Source organism: Bufo bufo, chromosome 9 (genome assembly GCF_905171765.1).
Source record: "Bufo bufo chromosome 9, aBufBuf1.1, whole genome shotgun sequence".
NCBI classification, from domain to species: Eukaryota; Metazoa; Chordata; class Amphibia; order Anura; family Bufonidae; genus Bufo; species Bufo bufo.
In genome coordinates, this window is record NC_053397.1 from 173352006 (window position 1) to 173378524 (window position 26519).

General features: G+C 45.5%; 1 protein-coding gene and 1 long non-coding RNA gene across 3 annotated transcripts; one reads left to right on the forward strand and one right to left on the reverse strand.

Moving 5' to 3' along the window:
• Window positions 1–454: 454 nt before the first annotated feature.
• On the reverse strand, window positions 455–9232 carry SMIM4 (small integral membrane protein 4). 2 transcript variants are annotated; one of them, XM_040408354.1, is made up of 4 exons: window positions 9044–9232; window positions 4674–4771; window positions 2552–2712; window positions 455–587 (listed from the first exon to the last, which is right to left on the reverse strand). In XM_040408354.1, exons 3-4 carry the CDS (start codon window positions 2700–2702, stop codon window positions 511–513), a joined length of 228 nt encoding a protein of 75 aa, XP_040264288.1. In that variant the 5' UTR covers window positions 2703–2712; window positions 4674–4771; window positions 9044–9232; the 3' UTR covers window positions 455–510. The 2 variants fall into 2 exon arrangements, with proteins under 2 accessions (XP_040264288.1, XP_040264287.1); XM_040408353.1 differs by lacking the exon at window positions 4674–4771 and having other exon boundaries at window positions 9044–9225.
• On the forward strand, window positions 7662–25670 carry LOC120979550. The gene is made up of 3 exons (XR_005774318.1): window positions 7662–7671; window positions 24884–24890; window positions 25108–25670. It is a non-coding gene; the product is annotated as an uncharacterized LOC120979550 (long non-coding RNA).
• The last annotated feature ends 849 nt before the right edge of the window (window positions 25671–26519 follow it).

The following is a 26519-nucleotide window of genomic DNA, read 5'->3' on the forward strand; positions in this document are numbered from 1 at the left end:
TTAATTTTCTTACACTAGGTTTATTTAACTATGGGCCCCTATGAATTATAGTTACACTCAATTGATAAGCAAGGAGCACAAAGTGGCTAAAACTCATAATAAGGTTCGGGCAGAGGAGCGGCCTGCTGGAGTTCACTGCATCCTGCATAGCCCGATACTGCTGTTCACCTCCGGAGCCCATTGACTATAATGGGACCCGATGGGGATCTGGCATGAGTGCCAGGATTTGTCCGGCAGAAACAAGCATTGTTTTTTGTCCGGCTGAATCCTGGCACTCATGCCGGAAACCATCTGGATCCCCAATGTGTCCCATTATAATCAATAGGGTCTGGCTTTGCTCCGGCTACGCCAGGTACGGGGGACTGCGGCAGGGGAACAGCCTACTGGATAGCTTTAACGCATAAGTGAAAGTAGCCTAAGTTGATAGGAGCTGATACATGGACAAACTAAAAGGCACGATTATGAAAAATAAATCTTTATTTTCTTTCCTGATTTCTACGTTGTGAGGCGTCATGGTTGGCTTTTCGCATTCAGTAAAGATTTTTCTTCATACAATCTCTCTGACTGGCGTCTTCTGTACACATCATCTGCAAGAAGGAAAGATCATAAAAGTGTAAATTAATACGATGGAAATATTTGCTGTCAGTATGTACCGAGGTGCTTCTGCACGTTCTGTTATACTTCAGGAAGAAACAAAAGCTTGAACCCCATGTAAGTGAACTTGCAATGGCCGAATATAGCACTGGTCATTAAAATGTAGTATATATGACTAAGGCCTCATGCACACGACGGAAAACGGTTCGCGGACCCATTCAAGTCAAGGGGACCGTGAAAAAATGCGGAGGCACACAAGACTGTCATCCGCGTCCGTTTTTTTGCTATCATTTGTATGGCAAACTTGACTTAGACTTTTTTTTTTTACTTTCCTTCATGTCTGGTGATCCTCCAAAAATAAAGGAAGACACACGTAAACAAAAACGGAAATGGATCACGGAACCCCATTTTGCGGAACGGAACACAACAACGGTCGTGTGCATGAGGCCTAATACTGAGACAAAAAATATAATAAACTAAATATAATAATTAGGGATTTTGAACTTCGAGTTCGTGTTGTGGTTTAAGCTGAATTGCATTATGGATTCCGTTACCACGGACCATAACGCAATTCCATGACGGAATGCATAACGAAATGCCTTTAGAGGCAGTCCGTTATTCATTCTGTCATAATAGAAGTCTATGGCCTGCATAACGGATCCGTCCGGTTTCTGTTATGCAGGCCATAGACTTCTATTATGACAGAATGAATAACGGAATGTCTCTAAAGACTTAAACCACAACACGAACTCGAAGTTCAAAATATGAAATTTGCTCATCTCTAAATATAATATAATAAATAGCAAATATTTATTATAATATGTATTATAATTCATAATATTATATAGTAATATCGAATTATATATGCACCGTACTTGTCGCACTTTTACCCCCTCTTATTGAGCGAATACTAATGAGCCATTAGTACAGAAGGACTGGGTAGCAGTGAATGCAGTGCTCTCCGGGCTCTATACTCCTGGTCTTCTCCTGCAGGGCTCATCATGCTGTGTTGTGACCTGTGCATCGTGAGGACATCAGCGCTCTGTGACCTCACGTTGTGTGGCGTCAGGTCACAGTGCAGCGCGTGCCAGGAAGTGCAAGAGCTGGGTCTCGGGGTCGGTGGCATTTTTTTCTCTGATCTGCGGTCTGATTAATATGGGGGTCTTATTAACATGGAAGCCTGATTAATATGAAGGTCATTAATATGGAGGTCTGATCTGAGGTCTAATTAATATGAGGGTCATTAACATGGAGGTCTGAACAGGGGCCTTATTAACATTGGGGGTCTAACCTGAGGTCTTATTAAAATTGGGAGTCTGATCTTGTGTCCAATTAACATTTGGGGTCTGAGCGGAGCTCTGATGAAAACATTTTTTCTTCTTATTTTCCTCCTCTAAAATCTAGGTGCGTCTTATGGGCAAGTGTGTCTTATAGAGCGAAAAATACAGCAAATCTATCTATCTATTATATATATATATATATATATATATATATATATATTACACAAATAGTACAGCAGCACAGTCAGACACGATGTACCGGGTGCAAATCCCCACAGAGGTCGGCTCTTCCTCCACGAAATATATCAAACGAATGATGAGGCAGCACTTCCAGCATAGAGTGAACGGGTGAGGACCCCAAACTTTATTCAAGCGACGTTTCGGCCTGCTCAATGAGGCCTTTATCAAGCCTTAATAAAGGCCTCATTGAGCAGGCCGAAACGTCGCTTGAATAAAGTTTGGGGTCCTCACCCGTTCACTCTATGCTGGAAGTGCTGCCTCATCATTCGTTTGATATATATATATATATATATATATATATATATATATATATATACACACACACACACACAGTATGTTAAATGTTACATATACTAATGTAGTAATAAACTAAAGAGTCAACCAGAGCAGTGTGACAGGATACCTGTATATAACACAAGAGGTTTAGGGGTACTTACAAAACGTTTCTTTGCCAATTCGAACATTGATCATAAACCATTCCATGGCCCCTCCGAGGACGAAGAAGAAAGGTAAGAAGCGGTATATGCCAAATATCCGCTTCCCTGGGACCATATCCATTAGAGTTCTAATGGTGCTTTTAGGCCTCATATCTGTAGATCTACAAGAAAAAGAAGACATTCAGTTTTACAAGAAAATCTAAGATGAAGATTTGCCCTGGCAAGGGGCACTACGGCTCCTTCCCTCTTTAGGTCTCTTAGAGACCCAGAGTCGGAACCCAGAAGAAAATCTGATTGACCTCATTGTAAGTCAACAGGATCTCTTAAAAGATTTCTTTAAACAATCTGTTAAAAAATAATGATCCATCACAGCTAATGTTAATATGACGAGGGCTTCAAAATCTGAAAGTCAGTGGTTGTGTATTTTACCACTGTCCTCTATGGGCTTCTCCACAGGATAGGAGAGGAATATATGATTGCTGAGGGGTATGACCCCGATAACAGAAGTCTGGGGGTTCCCTGTGTACGTGGAGCAGTGATGAATATACCTGACCACTGCTCCATTCACTTCAGTGGTGCTGATGGAGAAAGCCGAACAGTACCTGTCAGTCCCATGAAGCAGTCGCACAGGCACAGTACCACTCCTTTCTCACAGGGGACTCGGGGACCACGTTCTTGTGACTCGATCTCCAGTGATCTTACATTTATCACCTATCCTGCGCAGGAACAGACTACACAGGGTCGGTAACAATGGAGAGACATGCAGTAAGTCTACATCGGGGATCAGCAACCTCCGGCACTCCAGCTGTTGTGGAACTACGACTCCCAGCATACTCCATTCACTCCTTTGGGAGTTCTGAGAACAGCCAAAGAGGTGTGCATGCTGGGAGTTGTAGTTTCACCACAGCTGGAGTGCTGAAGGTTGCCGATTTATTATTTACACCCCAGGAACATGTATTATATAAATATTACTTCCATTAACATTTATAGAAAAACGTATATATATTTAGAATGTAAATCCACCCTTCATGTCTATTACCTCATCATTTAGCAATGGTCCTCTCCTGTCCACACAACCAATCTTATTATAACATGCCAGTGCAGTGTGTGATGAGCTATGGGCACCACTGCCAGCCTCATAAACCATACTCTATCTTTCCTGCACCCAGCTTTACTAGAGTCCTGAAGGACTACTATCCCTGGTCCCACAGATTTGTCATTCTATTGTATTATTTCACTGCAGAGATCTAAAACCGATGTTGGATGCAGATCAAATCCGTATAATAGACATCGGGCTGGCCCAAGATGGTGTCACTGTCTCCAATAAGATCTGTGGAGTGACGGGAACCTTACATTACATGGACCCTGAGATGCTTCTTAGAAAAAGATACAGCAGTTGACGGGTGGATCCTGGGTATTGTGGTGACCAGGATGGCATCAGAACACCACCGATTTTACCATGGCCCCTTCCGGAAAACAGCCATTACCACCAAATAGCAGAAAATTCCAACTTCCAACATGAAACATCTTGTCACAAAACTGCTGTGCAAGAATCCTAAGAAGCTCCTGGCTGTGTGCAGGAACATCAGGGACCATCCACTGTTTTCCACCACTGGCTGGGAGGAACTGGAGGAAAGAAGGGCACGGCTGCCATTTACATAATTTCAGCCAGTTCTGGAGAAACAAGATCAGCATTGGGCGCAGGACAAAAGAACCACATGTCCGAATGTAGCTATAGGTCACCAAGATGGGCCCAGTAAGATCCTTTTCTGGGGATAACTCATCAGTTGTGGTCATCATCACTGCCCTTCTGTCTGTGCCAATGACTATGTCTCTGCTTCTTTTTAATTGGATTAGATAATCTGGGCTGTGAAGGAATCCACAATCATCTGGTGAGTGACCACTATACAAACAGGACACCCACCAGAACATTATATCTGATGTTACATAGATGGATGTTTGATTATAAAGACCATTCCCCTAAGACAACAGGAGCAACGGTAGATAGATGTATTTCAGATGTTGTCTTCTTCTGTCTTGCAGGATGAGCTTGTGCCTACTGTCCAGAACTTTGTGCCTCCTCATGTCTCCTGCTGTATCTCACCCCCGCTGCCCTAAACGCCATTGCCATCTTGTTGCTGTTCCAGGCCCTGGCATCTGACATCACTACAGCCTGAAGATCCTCCAAGATCCCCGGAGCGGCCTGTGCTTCATTTCCATCTAGTGAGTTTGGGGACAATAGCCACATGATGTAGTCCTAGGGCTGGTGAGCAGCCATTATCCCTGAACTTTCCTTAGCACAGGCCGAGTAAGTATTTTATACATACCACACATCATTGACAATACACAGGAGGCATAGGCACCCACACACAGTAGAGATAGAGAAATTGGCTTTGATCCTGGGATTTATTATGATCGCCATATTTGGGATCAGGACAGAATTTTTCTCCCTTACTTGAGGACAATTGGCCAATTCCCCAAAGGTTCAGTATTATAGATTAAAACAGACAAGAATAGGACATGTTCTATTTTTCTTGCGGGAAAGCAGAACGGCATACAGATGGTGTGCTGTACGCATTTTTTGTGACCCCACTGATATGAATGGGGTGGATCGGATGCAGAGCAAAAATACGGTCGTGTGCATGGGGCCTTAATCCAACTCCGGAGTGCACAGGGTGAAATCGTTAGTTATGCCCAGGCTGACTCAGTTCCGTTACGTTTCCTTTATTTTTGATGGGAGAAAAAGTCCTGTCTGCAGGAAATAACGCAAATGTGACGGAAGAGAGCTTTCCTTTTTTCCTTAACAATGAAGTCAATGAATGATGGACAGAAATAAAAGGTGCCCATTTGTACGTGTTGTTCAATCCGTTTAGGGGTACGGCCACACGGTCAGGTTTCCTGACAAGTCTTATCTGTCCTTTAGGCGTCATGCACCTGAATGTGTCCGTATTGCAGTCCGCAATTCACAGATCCGCAAAATACAGATACTTCCCAAGTGCAATCCGCATTTTTCTTACTCCTATTACTAGAAATTACTATTTGTGGCCGCATATAGTACATTTTCTGTAATTTGCAGGACGGACACACAGATGACATCCCCATGCTGTCCGCATTTATGTAAACCCATAGAAATGAATGGATCTGCGGATTGGACATGGATAAAAAATACGGTCGTGTGCATGAGGCCTTAGGCTAAATGCACACGATCAGGATTGCGTACGGACTTTCTGGGTGGATTTGCGTGCGGAAATTCCTAACCGTAGGTCATGTACATTGTATTCAATGAGAATTTGAAATTCTCACGCACATGATGCAGATTTTTCCCCCCGTGGATTTTGACCTACAGTGCGGATTTTAAAATCCAAAGCATGTCAATTTATTTTATTTTTCCTGTCCGTATTTTCTCCATTCACTTCAATGAGGACAGGAAAATCTGCACCAATTGATGCAGATTGACCGCGCGGATTTCCCTGCGAACACCTGCAGATTTCAGTGCGGATTGTTCACACATAAATCCTGAACGTGTGCATTTAGGCTGCGCTCAAACGGGCGAGATTTCCGCGGTAGGTGAATGCATTGCACCCGCACTGAATCCAGACCCATTCATTTATATGAGGCTGTTCAGATGAGCGGTGATTTTCACGCATCACTTGTGCGTTGCGTGAAAATCGCAGCATGCTCTATATTCTGCGTTTTTCACGCAACGCAGGCCCCATAGAAGTGAATGGGGTTGCGTGAAAATCGCAAGCATCCGCAAACAAGTGCGGATGCGGTGCGATTTTCACGCACGGTTGCTAGGAGACGCTCGGGATGGAGACCAGATTATTATTATTTCCCCTTATAACATGGTTATAAGGGAAAATAATATCATTCTGAATACAGAATGCATAGTAAAATAGGACTGGAGGGGTTAAAAGAATTAAAAAAAAAAATTAACTCACCTTAGTCCACTTGATCGCGGCCCGGCATCTCCTTCTGTCTCCTTTACTGAACAGGACCTGTGGTGAGCATTCATTATAGGTCAAGGACCTTTGATGACATCACTCCGGTCATCACATGATCTTTTACCATGGTGATGGATCATGTGATGACCGGAGTGACGTCACCAAAGGTCCTTTACCTGTAATTAATGCTCACCACAGGTCCTGTTCAGCAAAGGAGACAGAAGGAGATACCGGGCCGCGATCAAGCGGACTAAGGTGAGTTAAATTATTATTTATTTATTTTTTAACCCCTCCAGCGCTGTTTTACTATGCATTCTGTATTAAGAATGCTATTATTTTCCCTTATAACCATGTTATAAGGGGAAATAATACAATCTACAGAACACCGATCCCAAGCCCGAACTTCTGTGAAGAAGTTCGGGTTTGGGTACCAAACATGCACGATTTTTCTCACGCGAGTGCAAAACGCATTACAATGTTTTGCACTCGCGCGGAAAAATCGCGCAACGCACCCGCACATTTTCCCGCAACGCCCGTGTGAACCCAGCCTTACCCTTATGCCACTTTCATACAAGCGAGTTTTCCACGCGGGTGCAATGTGTGATGTGAATGCATAGCACCCGCACTGAATCCTGACCCATTCATTTTTTTTATGCATCAGTTTTGCGTTGTGTGAAAATCGCAGCATGTTCTATATGCTGCGTTTTTCATGCAGCCCTGGTCCCATAGAAGTGAATGGGACTTCAGTAAAAAAAGCATTGTATCCGCAAGCAAGTGCGGGTGCGATGCGTTTTTCACTGATGGCTGCTAAGAGATGTTGTTTGTAAACCTTCAGTTTTTTATCACGCGCGTGAAAAAACGCATTGCACTCGCGCAGAGAAAACTGAACGCAATCGCAGACAAGACTAACTGAACTTGCTCGCAAAATGGTGCGAGTTTCACTGAACGCACCCGGAGCCAATCCATCACACTCGTGTGAAAGAGGCCTAATGGATGTTTTTTCTGCTTCCGTTTTTCTGCTCCTTTGATGGAACGCAGCCTAATCAATCCCCAGTCAGACAGTATACAGTACTCGCTCTCTGTTTGAATTATTTGTACCAAATACACAGACGCCACTGGAGTTTCCATAGTGGATCTTTGGTGTACAACCTGCGGAGTGCTTCTCTGGCGATACCCGTTACACGCTGCAGTAATGGCGACTATCACTAGAGCAGGAGATCTAATAGATTTCTGACAGATGAAGAAAGCTTCCGTCAGTCAGACATTTTCTCTCTCTGACTGTTGCTATAAACCATCGTTTTCAATTTCTTTGAGGCCAGACACAGACGAGCGAGTTCAATATGAGAAACTCGCAGTGTGTGTCAGTGTGAGGTCCCTCTGAGAGGATCGCACAGCATTAGGACTCATGCACGCGAACGTGTGCCGCCCGTGCCATGCTTTAGGGACCACAAATTGCGGTCTCCAATGCATGGGCACCATCCGTGTGTGGCCTGTGCCAACAGATGCAGACCCAGTCAACTTGAACGGGTCTGCGATCCGTCCGCACCGCAAAAAAATAGAACATGTTCTATTTTTTTGCGGTGTGGAGGCACGGAGAGAAATGCCATGGTAACACTCCGTAGTGCTTCCGTGGGGTTCCGCTCCCTATCTTTCGGATTGCAGACCTATTCACTTGATACAGTGCGCACACGGCCGATGCCTGTATATTGCAGACCCACTGTTTGCAGGCAGCAATACGGGCACGGCTGGCAAACGTTCGTGTAAATGCACCCAAATACAAAAGATTCCAGGTCTCACAGGGACACACAGCATTATAAATCAGTACAATGCTGTGAGCTCCTGTCCAGGGGTGCACCACCAATGAGGCCAGGCGATCGCCTCAGGCAGCACCAGGTAGGGGCAAGAGGGGGGCAGCCAAAGGGCCATAGGCAATGAACGCTTTCATTGTGCCGGGGGGGGGGGGGGGGGGGGGCAGCAGCAGAAAGGCTGGGTGCACCGCTGCATCTGTCAGTGGAGTGGAGGTCAGAACTGGTCCTCACACTTGACACACGCTGCAAGTTTCTCACATTCAACTCGCTCATCTGTGTCTGACCCTGCAGAACAGACCAGTATGAGAAACCATGGCAAACTGGGCTCCTGCCTAGGGCCACACAGTTCAGGGGCAGCAGTGGAATAGGTGGAGGGGAGGGATTTTCCCCAGCTTTGTGGTTATTTTCTTCTCCATAAGAGCTCATCCATTACACTTGCTGGGGAAGGGCATAATTTTTGACTGCATTTTATATTAAAAATGAAAGGGGGAAAAAAAATAAAAAAATTGTAAAAAAATAACTTATATAGGGCTAAAATACCAGACACACCCTCTACCGATGTAAACTTAGGGCGGCCCCCTCCTGCTGCATGGCCTTATGGAGGAGAAGGGTGCACAGACCAGAGAAGTTGCTATACGTCCTCGGTGTGTACACAGCCACATATCATTACATTATATGACCACACGTCCCATCGCTGAGGCTTGCAACTCCCCGCCTGCGGGTGGCGCTGTGTCTCCTACCTTAGTTTTAGCCCTGGCAGTCCGCTCCTCTAAGTCCTCATGCTGAACGATCCTGCAGAGATCACAGAAGGTCAGAGCAAAACATCACCTTTCCCTGGGAAACTCCAAAACGTGATGGACAAACATGATCAAACCCGAGGGAACAGCGCGTGACTGGACATAAGCGACTGTTACCTAGGAAGAGGCTCGCTCCCGAGCATGCGCAGTGGAGAAATGCTGATACATGCGGAGAAGTGGGATTTGCAGGGCTTTACTGCTCGGTACCTGCTCTGCAGCAGGTGGAAGTCACTAGTCTTGAGATTCATATAGAGATATATGAGAGACGCCTGGCAGCAGTCTCCAAAGTTCACGACAGTAACACAGGGCACCAATTACAAGTGGGTGCCAATCACAGGTACCCATATCACAGTGTATCCCAGCCTCTAGATGCCCATATAACAGGGTTGTGACTAAATCCCATGACTCAGAGGGACCTGGTCCTCCCCAGTCATGGGAAATAGCCAGTGTTCTGTCAAAAAAAAACTTAAATCGTCAGATTCCCTTACCCCACGTGACTTCCGGGGGGTGTGCGCCTCCGCGCAAGCGCAGTACCACGGCATGGGGACTCTGCGCAAGCGCAGGACCAGGGCATGGGTAAGTTAAAATTACAGTGAGCGTTGACTCATGGACACTGCGCGTGCGCTCTCAGGGGTAAGGAGATCTGACGGTCTTTTGTCTTGTTAAATCTCCTTACCCTCACACTGCGCAGGCGCGGATTGTAAAATCTTCTTCCCCTCACTACACAGCGCGCGTCAGATTCATTGCTGGCTGACTTCAATCCGCGCGTGCGCAGTGTGAGGGTAAGGAGATTTAACAAGACATAAGACCGTCAGATCTCCTTACCCCTGAGAGCGCAATAATCTGCAGGGACCATTTATTCCCCTATTGTCCTGGACCTGATCTATCAGAGTATTTAGCTTCACAGTGAATTAGCTAAATCCCATTCTCTCCACAAGAACCATTCTGGTAAAGCTTCGGTGACATTATTATTATTTGTATTTGCTTCACTTTGTAGCATTGACTAAAGTGACACAGGTGAACGGTGGATAATGAAGTCTTTATAGTTATTTTCTATTTCCCGGACTCCAGAAGGACCTTCCAGTGCTCCAGACTAAACAAAATAACCAGGAGCCAATTGGCTCCTAAACTAAAAAATGTAGGAGCCAAATAAAAAAAATTTGTAGACAAATTTAAAATGCATATAGAAGATGAGACGCAGGTGACAGTAGTGAGCCAGCACTACATATAGGAGAATACAGCACCACATACCTCTCACATCCAGGGACATATTTTGGGGGACAAGGTGACTAAAAATGGCGAATTGCACAGTTTTGATTTTTTTTCTGCAAGTGTTTAGAGAGGGCTCACCTGGATACTCAAAAATGGAAATGGGTGCTCCTACAAAGAGGATTCACCCAATCCTCTAAAAAAATTGGAATAAAAAAGGAGTATAGTAGGGCACACCAATATCTGGTTCCACACGGACAATTAGTATAATAATATTTATTTTAGCAATATACACTATTAAATACACAAAAAATATCACACTATAAAATAGTAAAATACATAAAATACATGCAGTAAAAACCATATATCTATATAAATATATAAATATTTCTATTAATTTCTATAGGTTTTCTGCATTTTTAGTACAGTAGTGTCCTTCCAACTAATTGCCACACTCAATGTCCCAAAAATATAATTATAGAGATGGGAATGACTGTTTAAGTTTTTGAATGCGGTTTTTGAAGTAGTCACTTGTATTGTTGCGACTTAATAGTCGTTGCGTATATATTGTCGCTCCAATCTCGCTGTCTGTTAATAAAGATAAGCCGAAGCTGTTTTACTCACAGTTTGAAGTAGTATCGGCTTTTAGTAAATCACTGGTGGCGTCCCACGTGTGATGAACTTTTTACAGGCTGCGGTTTGTAGAGATGGTGTAACTTCGGGATCCTCGGTGATCATAGGCGGCGGTGCTGTCTTGGAGATCAGTCGGTAGTATACTCCTTCTGCGTTTTGGATGTATATCGCAGGAGCGGACTTTGCCAAAAAAACGACTCTCCAGGAAAACAGATGTCCGGCTTGACTTTACTTTTAAAGATAAAGGTTCACCGATCCCTCACTTTTTTCTTTTCTTTCAGCGCTTTCGATCCTCCGGTAATAAGCTGTGTTCCATGCGGTAGTTACCAAACGCGTTTCGGAGTGGGCTACGACTCCTTCTTCAGTGGCTAGTTTACCCATGGAATTGACTAACTTTTATACCCCTCAAACAGGTGCGGGCTAATTCATTTAATTTTGAATAGGAAGTGACGTGCATTCCTCTTCAATTAAGGATAGCAAGCATGTTGCCTACAAATTCAATCTAAAAACGAATTAAATAGTAGAATAGGTATATCACTTTGAAAAAACTATATAAAATATGTCCATATAAGGTTACAAACAAAAATAGACCCATATGTGTATATATACACACATGGGACCACAAGGTCTTCCTAAAGTATTTAATATTTTTACAAAGTATCCTTACACAATAAAATTCATTCTCCTATAAATAGGGTTCATTCATGCACATAAATATAAAATTGCATAAGGATAGGGGAAATCAGAAGAAACGCATAAACTATGCGGTTGATATTTCCATACATTGCGGCTTCATTGCGTCTTTTCTTTTATTCAATTCTTTTTTAATTTTATATAAATAACCGGTATATTAATGAACATATAATATTAATACATATTATTTAAGTTACATGTAATTTAAAATTTTTTAATATATTATATAAAAAGGGGCTTATTACATAAAAAATAAAAACCCTTTGTAAAAAGTTAAAAGTTGTATATATTACCAACAATTACACATACTAATAAGAGTTGGACAGGTGAGATTTATTTGATTCGACTGAAAGGAGATCGTCCTTTCAGTCGAATCAAATAAATCTCACCTGTCCAACTCTTATTAGTATGTGTAATTGTTGGTAATATATACAACTTTTAACTTTTTACAAAGGGTTTTTATTTTTTATGTAATAAGCCCCTTTTTATATAATATATTAAAAAATTTTAAATTACATGTAACTTAAATAATATGTATTAATATTATATGTTCATTAATATACCGGTTATTTATATAAAATTAAAAAAGAATTGAATAAAAGAAAAGACGCAATGAAGCCGCAATGTATGGAAATATCAACCGCATAGTTTATGCGTTTCTTCTGATTTCCCCTATCCTTATGCAATTTTATATTTATGTGCATGAATGAACCCTATTTATAGGAGAATGAATTTTATTGTGTAAGGATACTTTGTAAAAATATTAAATACTTTAGGAAGACCTTGTGGTCCCATGTGTGTATATATACACATATGGGTCTATTTTTGTTTGTAACCTTATATGGACATATTTTATATAGTTTTTTCAAAGTGATATACCTATTCTACTATTTAATTCGTTTTTAGATTGAATTTGTAGGCAACATGCTTGCTATCCTTAATTGAAGAGGAATGCACGTCACTTCCTATTCAAAATTAAATGAATTAGCCCGCACCTGTTTGAGGGGTATAAAAGTTAGTCAATTCCATGGGTAAACTAGCCACTGAAGAAGGAGTCGTAGCCCACTCCGAAACGCGTTTGGTAACTACCGCATGGAACACAGCTTATTACCGGAGGATCGAAAGCGCTGAAAGAAAAGAAAAAAGTGAGGGATCGGTGAACCTTTATCTTTAAAAGTAAAGTCAAGCCGGACATCTGTTTTCCTGGAGAGTCGTTTTTTTGGCAAAGTCCGCTCCTGCGATATACATCCAAAACGCAGAAGGAGTATACTTCCGACTGATCTCCAAGACAGCACCGCCGCCTATGATCACCGAGGATCCCGAAGTTACACCATCTCTACAAACCGCAGCCTGTAAAAAGTTCATCACACGTGGGACGCCACCAGTGATTTACTAAAAGCCGATACTACTTCAAACTGTGAGTAAAACAGCTTCGGCTTATCTTTATTAACAGACAGCGAGATTGGAGCGACAATATATACGCAACGACTATTAAGTCGCAACAATACAAGTGACTACTTCAAAAACCGCATTCAAAAACTTAAACAGTCATTCCCATCTCTATAATTATATTTTTGGGACATTGAGTGTGGCAATTAGTTGGAAGGACACTACTGTACTAAAAATGCAGAAAACCTATAGAAATTAATAGAAATATTTATATATTTATATAGATATATGGTTTTTACTGCATGTATTTTATGTATTTTACTATTTTATAGTGTGATATTTTTTGTGTATTTAATAGTGTATATTGCTAAAATAAATATTATTATACTAATTGTCCGTGTGGAACCAGATATTGGTGTGCCCTACTATACTCCTTTTTGATTTTTTTTCTGTTACGGCCTTCACCAGAGCGGAAATATTTTTTAATATTTTAAAAGCTCACACTTTTTCAGATGTGGCGATATGTAATATGTTTATTTTTTATTGTTTATAAATTTTATATGTAAAATTGGGAAAGGGGGCGATTTAAACTTTTAGTATTTTGGTGTTTTTTTTAAACTTTTTTAAAAACTTTTTATTTAATACCATTTCCCCCCTTAGGGGCTAGAACCTGGGATCTTTTAATCCCTTGTCCTATTCACCCCGATAGAGCTGTATTAGGGTGACTAGGACTTCACACTCTCCCTGCTGTCCTGTGCATAGTACATACAGCATCAGGGATGTTACCATGGCAGCCAGGGCTTCAGTAGCATCCTGGCTGCCATGGTAACCGATCTGAGCCCCAGCAGTGTAACCAATGATACTAATACTAAGGGGGGGGGGGGGGGGGCCACCAATGAATGTAATTAAAGAGGACCTTTCATGGGTCCAAAGAATATGAACTAAGTAGCAGGCTACATAGAGCGGCGCCCAGGGATCTAAGTGCACTTACTATTATTCTTGGGTGCCGCTCTGTTCGCCCGCTGTAGCCCCCGGTATTTTCAACATTCAGAGCAAGGAGGAGGAGACGCCAGTGTCTCTCCTTCTTCCTGACAGCGGCGCTGTCCAATCACAGCGCAGAGCTCAGAGCCAGGGAGAAAAAACCCCTCCTTATTTATACAAGTGTCGGCAGCGGTATCACAGACCCGGCACCCAGCCTCAATAACAGGGCATGCGATCTGCGGCAATTAACCCCTCAGATGTGGCACCTGAGGGGTTAATTGCTGCGTATCGCATGCCCTGTTATTGAGGCCGGGTCTGTGATACCGCTGCCTATACTCGTATTAAAATGTTTTACATTCATTGGTGGCGCAGTGGCCACAGCTCCTCCTCCCTGCTATCTCCCCATTGGTGGCAGTGGCGGCCGCGTCACAGTGGGGAGGGACTCCACTGTGCTAGTGAAGAGACTGTAGGCTGCGCAGGAGCACGGCGGAACAGTCGCAAATGGCGACAAGACTAAAAAGTCTACTGGTGGTTAGGCCGGGATTCCTCTGACACATTAGCAGCACGTATATTCACCGATGTTACACTTTATGAACTCGGCCTTTGTTTCTTCTAACAAATATTTAAAAACCAACCTGGGCTTCTGCAGGACATACCCTTAAAATGTGGTCAACCTTGTACATCATTAAAGGGGTATTCCCATCATAATGATCACTGTTAAATATGTTAATGATTTGACAGTGATCATTTTTGTAAATATATTTGATTAACCAATTCCCACTGTTTAGGGGAAAATTCATCCCCACTTACCTAATTGTTGTCATTCGGTCTCCCCTGGTTACGTCCACCGCTCTTCTCCGGAATCCCGGTGGCCGCGATTGCGCAAAATACTCCTTTTCTCCCGGCTGGGCCGCTCGCTGTCCTGAACGCGCACGCCGCCTCACATGCGCGATGGTGACTTCTTCCTGGCCAGTATAGTACAGAGCTGTGAACGCGCACACCGGCTCTGTACTATACTGGCCAGGGATAAGTCACCATGGCGCATGTGCGGCGGTGTGTGCATTCAGTCCAGCGCACGGCCTGGCTGGGAGAAGACTTCAATCAAGATGAAGCCCTCCCCAGCCAGAATCCAGGAAGTGAACGGCGCGAATAGACCCCATCTACGATGCTGTGGCGTGGCCGTGTACTGCAGCCGCTCTTTAATTGACTTCTATGGGATAGATAGATTGCTCTCCCAGAGAAGTCTATGGTAGAGTGACTCCATAGTACACGGCACACTTGTATAAACTGGAAGACCCCTTGTAAATTTACTATTTCTAGGCATCCAATGCAAACTAATTAGGCAGAGTGTGTATCCTTCTAAAAATGGATTTGCAAAATTTACTTATCTATTCAAAGACAGATATATTTATGTACTGCCGACAGTCTGTGCCAGCCAGCGTACTACTTCTCCCAGCAGACACAGTAACCCTGCTAACCTCCATACAGGCTGTCTGTTCACTGCTCCCTCATGCTGGGATACACCTGCACTTGCTTCAACTGAGGCCACAGTGTCTGCCCGTAGGGTGGCGTGTGCTCCCATCCTGATATTTATAAGGAAAGTGCATGTTCTAATAAGGGTCCATTTACACGTCCATAGAATGGGTCCACATCCGTTCCGCAAATTGCAGAATGGGTGCAGACCCATTCATTCTCTATGGGGCAGGAATGGATGCAGACAGCACACAGGATTTTCGGAGCGCGCCCCCCGATCTTCCGGTCTGTGGCTCCAGAAAAAAACAGTACATGTCCTACTCTAGCCACAATTGCGGACAAGAATAGGCAGTTCTATGGGGGTGCCGGCCGGGTATATTGCGGATCCGCAATACACTACGGACGTGTGAATGGACCCTAAGGCCTCATGCACACGGCCGTGAGCGGTCCGTGGTATACCGGCCTGGCATCCTTGCTATGACACCGTGCGCTACAGTAATACACTCGTATGATCTATACAAGTGTATTACTGTAGTGCAGCGGCGGCATGAAGCGCACGGCGTCATAGCAACCAATGATGCCGTGCGCTCCTGCTGTCAGAAGGAATCACGGCCGGGTTACCACGGACCGCTCTCGGCCGTGTGCATGAGGCCTAAGAGTCAAAAAGCAATAGCCCTAGTTGCAGTAAAATAGGAGACATAATCTAATTGATATCAAAGGCAAAGAATCTGGAGACCTGGTTTAGGTCTCATATCAGGTATCGATTATAGCATGTATCATAGAACGATTCCCTTTACTGGCTATAGGTCTGATGCTATTTAGAGTTACAAATGACCTTATGGCAGAGTAAAGAGGCAGGCGCTGGATGTGGCGTGCAGGCAAATTCTAGCGCTCTTTTAAGGCTGCTGGCCGTATTGGAGGGCGCTTAGTTATGACGTAATCACGTCTAGCGCCTCTATGGAGTGAACGCACGCGCTGGGACTGCGTGACGGGAATCGGCGGTTCAAGCAGACGTCATGAAGTACTATCATGCGCGCGCATGCGCACTCTACAAGCCGGTATGGTGTGGGCAAGGACGCAGAGGAGATGCAAGAGGAGGAAGAAGAGGGGGACAGAGGGGCCAATCAGTATGAGGGCAGTGCATTTGAGATACTGGGGAATTAATTAGGAAAAGGGGGAAGAAGAATAAGATTAATTACGATTCTGCCAGGGGTGTGTAGGTGTAAAAACGCAATATAGTAAGAAGATGCATATAGTCCTGTATGTCATAGGTCAGTGTAGTAAAAATTTGCATAATATAGCAGTATGAATACACAGATGTGTACAGAAACAGAATAATATAATGAGCAAAACAAATTATGGTTGAGGATTAACAAGGATTAGTTAATAATACTGATAATTAGGTAATATTGGTGAACAGGAATCAGGGAAAAACTGCTAGCATGGGATGAGGGAAGGGGGCGGGGAATGGGAAGGGAGAGGAAAGGTAAGGGAGAGGAAAGGGGAGGGAGAGGAAAGGGAAGGGAGAGGAAAGGGGAGGGAGAGGAAAGGGGAGGGAGAGGAAAGGGGAGGGAGAGGAAAGGGAAGGGAGAGGAAAGGGGAGGGAGAGGAAAGGGGAGGGAGAGGAATGGGGAGGGAGAGGAATGGGGAGGGAGAGGAATGGGGAGGGAGAGGAATGGGGAGGGAGAGGAATGGGGAGGGAGAGGAATGGGGAGGGAGAGGAAAGGGGAGGGAGAGGAATGGGGAGGGAGAGGAATGGGGAGGGAGAGGAAAGGGGAGGGAGAGGAATGGGGAGGGAGAGGAATGGGGAGGGAGAGGAAAGGGAAGGGAGAGGAAAGGGGAGGGAGAGGAATGGGGAGGGAGAGGAATGGGGAGGGAGAGGGGGGGGGGGTTTCTCACCCATGTTTGCCTAGTCCCCATCAACGAGCCTAGAACAGAGAAAAACAGGGAATAAATTATAATCATGATAATATGCGGAAATCACATTCCCTATTTAGACCTTTTGGTTCCAGTGTGTCCAGTTTATGAATCCAATGATTCCCGTTGTTGTAATAGCGATCTCGCGGGGGTAACAGGATCTCGCTATTACAACAACGGGAATCATATTGGATTCATAAACTGGACACACTGGAACCAAAAGGTCTAAATAGGGAATGTGATTTCCGCATATTATCATGATTATAATTTATTCCCTGTTTTTCCCTGTTCTAGGCTTGTTGATGGGGACTAGGCGAACATGGGTGAGAAACCCCCCCCCCTCCCCTTTCCTCTCCCTGTCTTTAGAGGCATTCCGTTATTCATTCCATCATAACAGAAGTCTATGGGCTGCAAAACGGATCCGTCCCGTTTCCGTTATGCAGGGGAGTCCTCTCCTGCATAACGGAAACGGGACAGATCCGTTATGCAGGTCATAGACTTCTATTATAACGGAATGCCTCTAAAGACATTCCGTCATGGAATTGTGCTGTGGTCTGTGGTAACGGAATCCATAACGTAATTCTGCTTTTACCACTAAAAGAAGCGCAAACGAATTTCATAACCTGAAATTCGCTCATCCCTACAGGGGACCATTACTGGTTTAAATAACATCAAGCTATTATAGCAAAGTTATAAAGTCTAGTCCAATATGGCGGATCTTCCCTGTACTTTACCACTTGGCTATAATAGCCTGTCTACATTCACTACATACTGCACCACATACATGCGTGTGTAGTGCAATGTATGATGTATACATGTGTGTGATGTATGTAGTGCGGCATGTGATGTATACATGCGTGTGATGATCACACACTGCACTACATACATTACACACATCGTTACGTTACACGCTGCTGTCACCTTGTTCTGCGTCCATTTTCATGTCTGAGCCCAGTCTTTAGCTCCACCGCCGCCAGGTTCCTTGTGCAGCGCGCTCTCGGCACTCCATATTCAAACATCCCCCGGGAGCCGGCCCCTCCTCCTTCCAGCGCCCGCTGGCTTCCCCTGATGCAGGACCTGTATCGCTCCTGCGCTCGCCCAAACTAACCAATAGCAAATCTCCTTTCTGTCTGGAGATTTGCTATTGGTTACTGCAGGCACAGGCAGCATCGCTGCGCTGCCTGTGCCGTTCACAGCACGCCCTACACTGATGAAAAGCAGGGGAAAGTCTAAGGGGTAATGGTACACCACTGCTGGATTACAGGATGGTCATAACCATGAAAACGAGCAGTGTATAATGTGATGGAAAAATGTATCCAGCCAGCAAAGGAAGCAATATGGATAATAACAATACACTAGTAAGTGCCTGGTATTAACTTTCTCTACATTATAAATGCCATTTGCTGAAGTGAGACAACCCCTTTAACGGATAAACTCTTGCTGACAGGGTAATCTCCACCTCTGTATCAGTCTGTTAATAGTTTTTTGTTTATATTATGTACATGTAACTCCCCTCTTGATGTACAGCGGCATAGAATTAACACCTTAATGAGAATGCTCGTCCTAAATGGCCAGTACTTTGCGCCCCAGGACGAGCATTCTCGTCCTGCGCTCCTTCCAAACCCCCCATGTGCGGTCTGGCAATCAGCAGCACGGCTCCGCCTGTTACTGACAACCGGATCACTGCTGCATGATGCCGGTGGATTGACCGCTCCTATGCCGCGGTCAACACTGACTGTGGCATACGGGAGGTTTGCGCTTCCTCTCCTTAGCCATCGAGTCCCCGCGCTGCGGTGGCCGGTACCCGATGGTTGCCTTAGCAGCCCCAAGCCATTCCAAGGCCTTGGGGCCCATCATATACGGAGGGCTATGAGGCCCAGCCCCCAGGCTGGGTCTCATAGGCTAACTATCAGTGTATTACACTGTGTAATACACTGACAGTCAATGCAGTACAATACAGATGTATTGTGATGCATTAAAACAGGGATCAGACCCTGTAATGTTGAAGTCCCATAGTGGGACAAAAATAAAAAATAAGTGAAAAAAAGTGTTTTTAACAAAAAAATTTATGAAAGTTTAACAAAAAAAAAAAAGCCCCTTTCCCATAAAGAGAGACATATAAAATAGAAAAGAAAAAAAACAGACATATTAGGTATCACCGCATGCGTAACTCTATAAAAATATCACATGATCCACCCCATCTAGTCAACACCGTAAAAAAATAAAAATAAAAACTGTGCTAAAAAAGCAATTTTTTGTCACCTTACATCACAAAAAGTGTAATACCAAGCGATCAAAAAGTCATACACACTCCAAAATTGTACCCATCAAACCATCATCTCATCCCGCAAAAGATGAGACCCTACCTAAGACAATCGCCCAAAAAATAGAAAAAATATGGCTCTCAGAATATTGAGACACTAAGGGTACTTTCACACTTGCGGCAGGACGGATCCGACAGGCTGTTCACCCTGTCGGATCCGTCCTTCCGCTATTTCGCCGTGCCGCCGCTGTTATTGTGTAAAACTTAAACAAAAAAAGTAGACATAATAGGTAACAACCAGCTCTATGAAAATACCACATGACCTAACCCCTGAGGGAAACACCGTAAACAAGACAAAAAAAAATAATTCTTTGTTACCTTACATCAAAAAAGTGTAATGCCAAGCGATCAAAAAGCCATATGCACTCTAAAATAGTACCAGTCATCTCATACCCAAAAAAATGAGCCCCCACATAAGACAGTCGCCCAAAATATTTTAAAAAAACTATTGTTTTTAGAATATGGAGACACTAAAAAATCATTTTCCAAAAATTCTTTATTATGTAAAACTGAAACAAACAACCAAAAAAAGTACTGTAGTCATATTTGGTATTGTCGCGTCCATAACAACCTGCTCTATAAAAATACCACATGATCTAACCTGTCAGATGAACATTGTAAATAACCCAAAAAAAAAAATGGTGCCAAAACAGCTATTTTTTGTTACCTTGCCTCACAAAAAGTGTAATATGGAGCAACCAAAAATCATATGTACCATAACTAGTACCAACAATACTGCGACCCTATCCCGTAGTTTCCAAAATGGGATCATTTTTTTGGAGTTTCTACTCTAGGGGGGAATCAGGGGGTATTCAAATGTTACATGGCAACTTATAATTATCTTTAATTTTTTTTTCTTCTTACATGTTATGTATATTTAAAATGTATACTACATCGCTACATCAAAATGCTTATACCTGATAATACTTTACTTTTTAATAAAGCATTTGAAACATAATTATCCCAGTGAAATCTGCCCTCCAAAAACCATATGGCATTCCTTTCCTTCTGCGCCCTGCCGTGTGCCCGTACAGCAGTTTACGACCACATATGGGGTGTTTCTGTAAACTACAGAATCAGGGCCATAAATATTGAGTTTTGTTTGGCTGTTAACCCTTGCTTGGTTACTGGAAAAAATGGATTAAAATGGAAAATCTGTCAAAAAAGTGAAATTCTGGAATTTAATCTTCATTTTCCTTTAATTCTTGTGGAACACCTAAAGGGTTAAAGTTTGTAAAATCAGTTTTGAATACCTTGAGGGGTGTAGTTTCTAAAATTGGGCCATTTATGGGAGGTTTCTATTAGGGATCGACCATATATCGTTGTTAGCGATATTATCGGCCGATATTCATGATTTTCAAAGTTATCGGCATCTAACCTTGCCGATAACGCGTCACAGAACATAAGCGCGCTGCTGTCAGCGCCCTTATGTTACCTCAGCAGCACAGGGGAGAAGGAATCACTCTCTCCCTCCCCCCTGTGCCGCGCTGTCAATGAGGAGAGACAGGAGGAGGAGGGGCGGGCGCTCTGCACCACAAATGAGAGGACGCAGAGCGTCACAGCCAGGAAAAAAATTAGATTTTTTGTACTCACCGTAAAATCCTTTTCTCGTAGTAGGCATTGGGGGACACAGCACCATGGGTATATGTCCAACTACCACTAGGAGGCACTAGACACAAAAAGTGTTGGCTCCTCCCCGTTGGGCTATACCCTCTCCACAGGCACAAGGCTATTCAGTTTGTACAAAAAGCAGTAGGAGAGAGAAAAAAAAAGCAAGGAACCAACAACTTCCGTACCGGGAAAGATCAAGAGACCAGCCCGGAAAATCGGAAGTAAAAACATAGGGTGGGATCTGTGTCCCCCAATGCCTACTACGAGAAAAGGATTTTACGGTGAGTACAAAAAATCCAAATTTTCTCGTGCATGGCATTGGGGGACACAGCACCATGGGACGTCCCAAAGCAGTCCCCGAGGGTGGGAAAAGAACAGCCATGCCACCGGTTGGGTATACAGGTGCAGGAGAACCATGTGACCCAACAGGAGAAAACACGGAATGGGCAAGAGGTTCCATAACAAGGAAGAAACCTCAAGGAAGAATCAGAGAAGACTGTCAGCACCCCAGGAAAAATGCCTGGAAGAAAATCCCAAATGCAAGAAGGCGGCAAAAGGGAACACCGAGCTCAGCCAAGGGCTGGAGAAAAAATTAGGACAGCACCGCGTGTTGGGACTACCTAACGCTCTAAATTGTCTCAGACCCAAAGAGCGAAAGAACCTGTGGCCAACCCCTGACAGGCCAGGGGAGAAAGGAAACAAGGAATTACTGGAGGCCAAACGAGTGAGTGAAGCCGTAGCAAGGCTCACATGTGAAGGGAGCAGGTCTCCCCTCACCGCAAGGCAGATGATGAAGTTATGCGCCCTATTTAAAAGGTGAAAACCCAAAGCTGCTAGAGGAAACCGCCAACCCTTGGAGAAGGAGGGGGTTGTAGGTAAAAGCCAGGAAAAAAGAGTAAGACCTGCGTCCCAAAAACAGGAGATGAGGCCCGAGCCTCGGAAAACAAGATATCACTGTGAAGCGTAAGACCAGAGGAAACTCTGGGCATGTGAAGCATCAGGGAAAAAAGGAACCAGATACAGGCCCAGGAAATCTCAGCAGGACACACTGGACTGAAAGACATGGAAGTAGAAGGAGAGTACTCCAACCGCCTAAGGAGGAAAGGTTCTACAACAGGAGGAGGTCCCTCCCGAAGGAGACCATACGGCGGAATTGCAAACCGCTGTGCTAAGCCACTCAATACCAGGTACTTGACGTGGGAGGATGGGAAAAGAGACACGAATCCCAAGAAGACCACAAGGTTATTGGAACCCAAAAAGGGAACAATCAACCCAGGCCCCAATCCCCCCAAAAAAACGATTGCCATGCAGAACCTGAGTGGTCAAATAAACGGGGACCAGGGACTCCAGAAGGAGTACCCGGGATGGGCTCACAAGGAACCAGGAGCTGAACCACCAGAAGACAACGCAAGCCAGAATATCCAGGAAAGGAGAGATGAAACTACCATAGGGGAAGGGACATTGGCCATGGACAACTACCCATTCCAAGAACAGTGACTAGCAAACTGTATACATTGTCCCAGAGAGGACAAGTACAGCAGCTCGGGATGTACCACTAAATTGACAGACATCCATATGCATAAGGAATGCAGAAGTCGCCATGAAAAAGCCGGGTGAGACTACACAGAAATGTAGAAACCAGCCGCGACCGGCGTACTGAAAACTCCCAGGGGGGAGAAAGTACCTGACAGGTGCAAACGACGGCAAGGTCCAAGGGGACTGTCCCTCTGTCATGTAGTACAACTAAGCAGAGAATATAAGGGAATACCGAGAACACCTGGACCCAGAAGGAACTACGGGACCCTGTCCGATGCCAGAGCAACCAGCTGAAAAATTACCTACCAGGCAGGTGTGTGGCGCTCAGTGGTCCTGTCCCTGACCCGTCAGGGAGGACGTCCAGCGATGAAAAATGCTGATGACCCCAGAAGGATTCCATGTGGCAGAGGACATCCAGCGATGACCGAAAACTGCTGCAGCGGCCGATGCTCACCAGCTACGTGCCCCAACAATGGTAGAAGATCCAGTGGCGATCCCTGTACTCCACCAGGAATAGGCCATTCTGTAATAGGAAACAACGCGAGTACTCCTCTATAACATGGGGTAACGCGAAGCGCAGCAAACCGTAGTACCTTATAGAGATGGCAAGAGCAACCCTAGCACAAAGGCCAACAACCACCTGGCCATGGTGTAGGGAGCATGGTTGTATGTGGACCACCCACCAGATCAGAACAGATCAGCCATATACTGGAGCTACAATAAGTAGCACTAGACCGACAAGGTGGGGGTTGGGCTGGCCCACCCCTGCCAGATATGGAAACCATGCACATGCAGAACCAGGATGGCCTGTTGTAGACAGTGCCCTGAGAAGTACAAGGAGACCATTGAGCACGACAGAAACGGAGTGGAGATGTATGGAAGAACCAAAAGGGTGAAACCAACATCCGCAGCACAGATTAGAACCTGGGGGCAGAAAGCACCCAGTAATACAGAAACTGTATGGGCCACAGATTGCACCATAGGGCCCAGCACCTTGAGTAATACAACCACACGCCTAAAATATAGGGAAAGTGGCTGCGTGTCTAAGGAGAGTGGAAACATAGCCACAGAATCTGGGAATGCTACTGCATTTGGAGGGTACAGGTACTCAACCTGTAAAGTAGAAATATGGCTGCGTAGTGCAGAAAACGACCAGAAAGGTGTAATGGGTACAGCATCTGGAGATGGTAGAGTTACTACCTTTAAGATCGGAGCAATGTGGCCACATGGTGCACCCTAGAACCAGAGAGGTGCAACAGCTACCGCATTAGCAATGGTACCTATATTCCGCCCGGGAAGGGGAAAATAGGGCCGCACGGTACCACAAAGAACAAGACAGGTGCACACTACAATCAGGTAGGTGAAATGGCAACTGAAGGAGGCCCTCTATTTCGCCTGAAAAAAAAGGGAAACAGGGCCGCATAGTACACCATAGAGCCAGACAGGTGTAACGGCTGCAGCATCAGAGACGGTGCAGGAACTCTACCTATGAAGGGAGTAAGATGGCCGTTTGGTGCACACTATGATGAGGTAGGTGCAATGACCACGGCAATTGGAGGAGGCCTCAATATCTCGTCCGGCAAGGGAGAGAAAATGCCACATGGTACACCATAAAGCCAGACAGGAGCAACAGCTACACCATCAGGAAATGGTGCAGGTACTCTACCTATGAAGGGACCAAGGTGGCAGCTTGGTGCCGACTAGAACCAGACAGAGGCAATTCTACGGCAATTGAAAGTGGCCTCTATATCTCGCCCGTAGGGAGAAATGTTGCCGCATGGAACACAATAGAGCCCGCCAGGGGTATTAGCTACAGCATCGGAGATGGTGTAGGTACTCTACCTATGAAAGGGAGCAAAAAAGTCTGGGAACAGACAGGAGCAATTGCAACGGCAATTGAAGGCGGCCTGTATATCCCGCCCGGAAGGGAAAAATGGTGCCGCATGGAACACCATAGAGCCAGCCAGAGGTATCGGCTACAGCATCAGGAGATGGTGTAGGTACTCTACCTATGAAAGGAGCAAAGTGGCTGGGAACAGACAGGTGCAATTGCCAAGGCATTTGAAGGCGGCCGGTGTATCTCGCCCGGAAGGGAGAAAAAGTGCCGCATGGAACACCATAGAGCCAGCCAGGAGTAATGGCTTCAGCATCTGGAGTAGGTGTAGGTACTCTACCTATGAAAAAGAGCAAGGCGGATGGAAACAGCCATATATAATTGCTTTTCCTTACCAACCAACAGGAGGCGCTTGCCAAGAACAGGGACCCCCTGTTATGAGGTAGAGTGGCGAACACCAGCACCAGGATGGGGACCCGGTGGAAACACTCTCAAATGTGTAGAGCATAGCCCCTGGTATAGGGGAACCAGGAAGGCTTGTCAGGTACAGCCTATGGCAGTGGTGCAGGTACCCCCCTGTTAAGGAGAAGGCGTACGTACCAGAGACACCAAGTAGGTGACTCATTATGCTAAACACGGGGACGGCTGCCTTACCTGTGCGGTTGAATACCTGTGCAGTCAGGGGAGCGCCATCTGAAAATCCACTAGAGGGGATACCAACCCTGGGTAGGAGAGGTTCCTCCGTGCACGTTAGTCTTGACCTCACAGAGGCTTCTGTATGGAGGAAGACCGCCTGATGCTCTGTTCCGAGGGAATCGGTGCAGAGGTGTCCCCCGAGGCAACGGATGGGGTGACGGGAAAGGATTCGTCACCAGCCTCAGGCCTGTCCTGGGGAGGACCCGAGGATGCCGAGGAGGGGTGGAATCCTGTTGAGACCACCCGAGGTTGTACTGTGAGCTACCCCTTGCCGGACCCGGTATCTGAGCATGCCTCATCTGCAGGGAGGACCCTGGGAGGGCATAGGTGGCCGCAAATGGATAGGTAGCGGTCCAGCAACTCCGCCAGGGATTGGGAGAGTCGGACAAGGTTCCCATGGCTTTGACAAAGAGGGAGACCATTCAGAAGGGACCTACACAAAAGGATTTGGTCAGGGGACACAATGGGGTCTGGAAAGAGGTACTGCACACAAGCAGGGACAGGCCGACCGCATGGCAGCCTTCGTAGACAGCGGACGCACGTGAAAAGACGTGGCGATCCGAGGAGAGGCTGGGAGAGGAGACCCTCATAGAGCAGCCAGCAGAGGCTGTCATATCTGGACCCGGATGCCATGTTCCCCAAAGAGGTGCTGCAGCAGCTATAGAGGCTGCAGGAGAAATGAAGCAATTGAGGAGGGGTGGGGGGGAACGACTTGAGTGATCCCTATGTACAGCATTAGCTGCCTTCACACAGTACATAGGACAATGACCTAAAGGGGGTCTGCAGTTCTTTTAAAACTGAGGATCTATCCACTGGATAGATAACCCACGTTAGACCAGTAAAGGGTGGAGGAGATAGCCCCTCCCGAGGGCCGGGCGGGGTCAGAAAAAGCCCGGGAAGCAAGGAGGAGGGGCCGGGAAGATCGCGGCCTAGCAGGCCCAAAAGCCGGGGCCTCGATTTATGAGGCGGCCGGGAATGGAGCGAGGGGGGCGGGACGAATCGTGGCCGACCGAGGGGCCTCCGGACCCACAAAACTAGGTGAGGAGGGTGGGGGAGGGGGGAGCGACGCCTGGGGGTGGGCGGAACAGGGCGAACAGAGCACCTGGGAGCCGGGAACAGGCCAT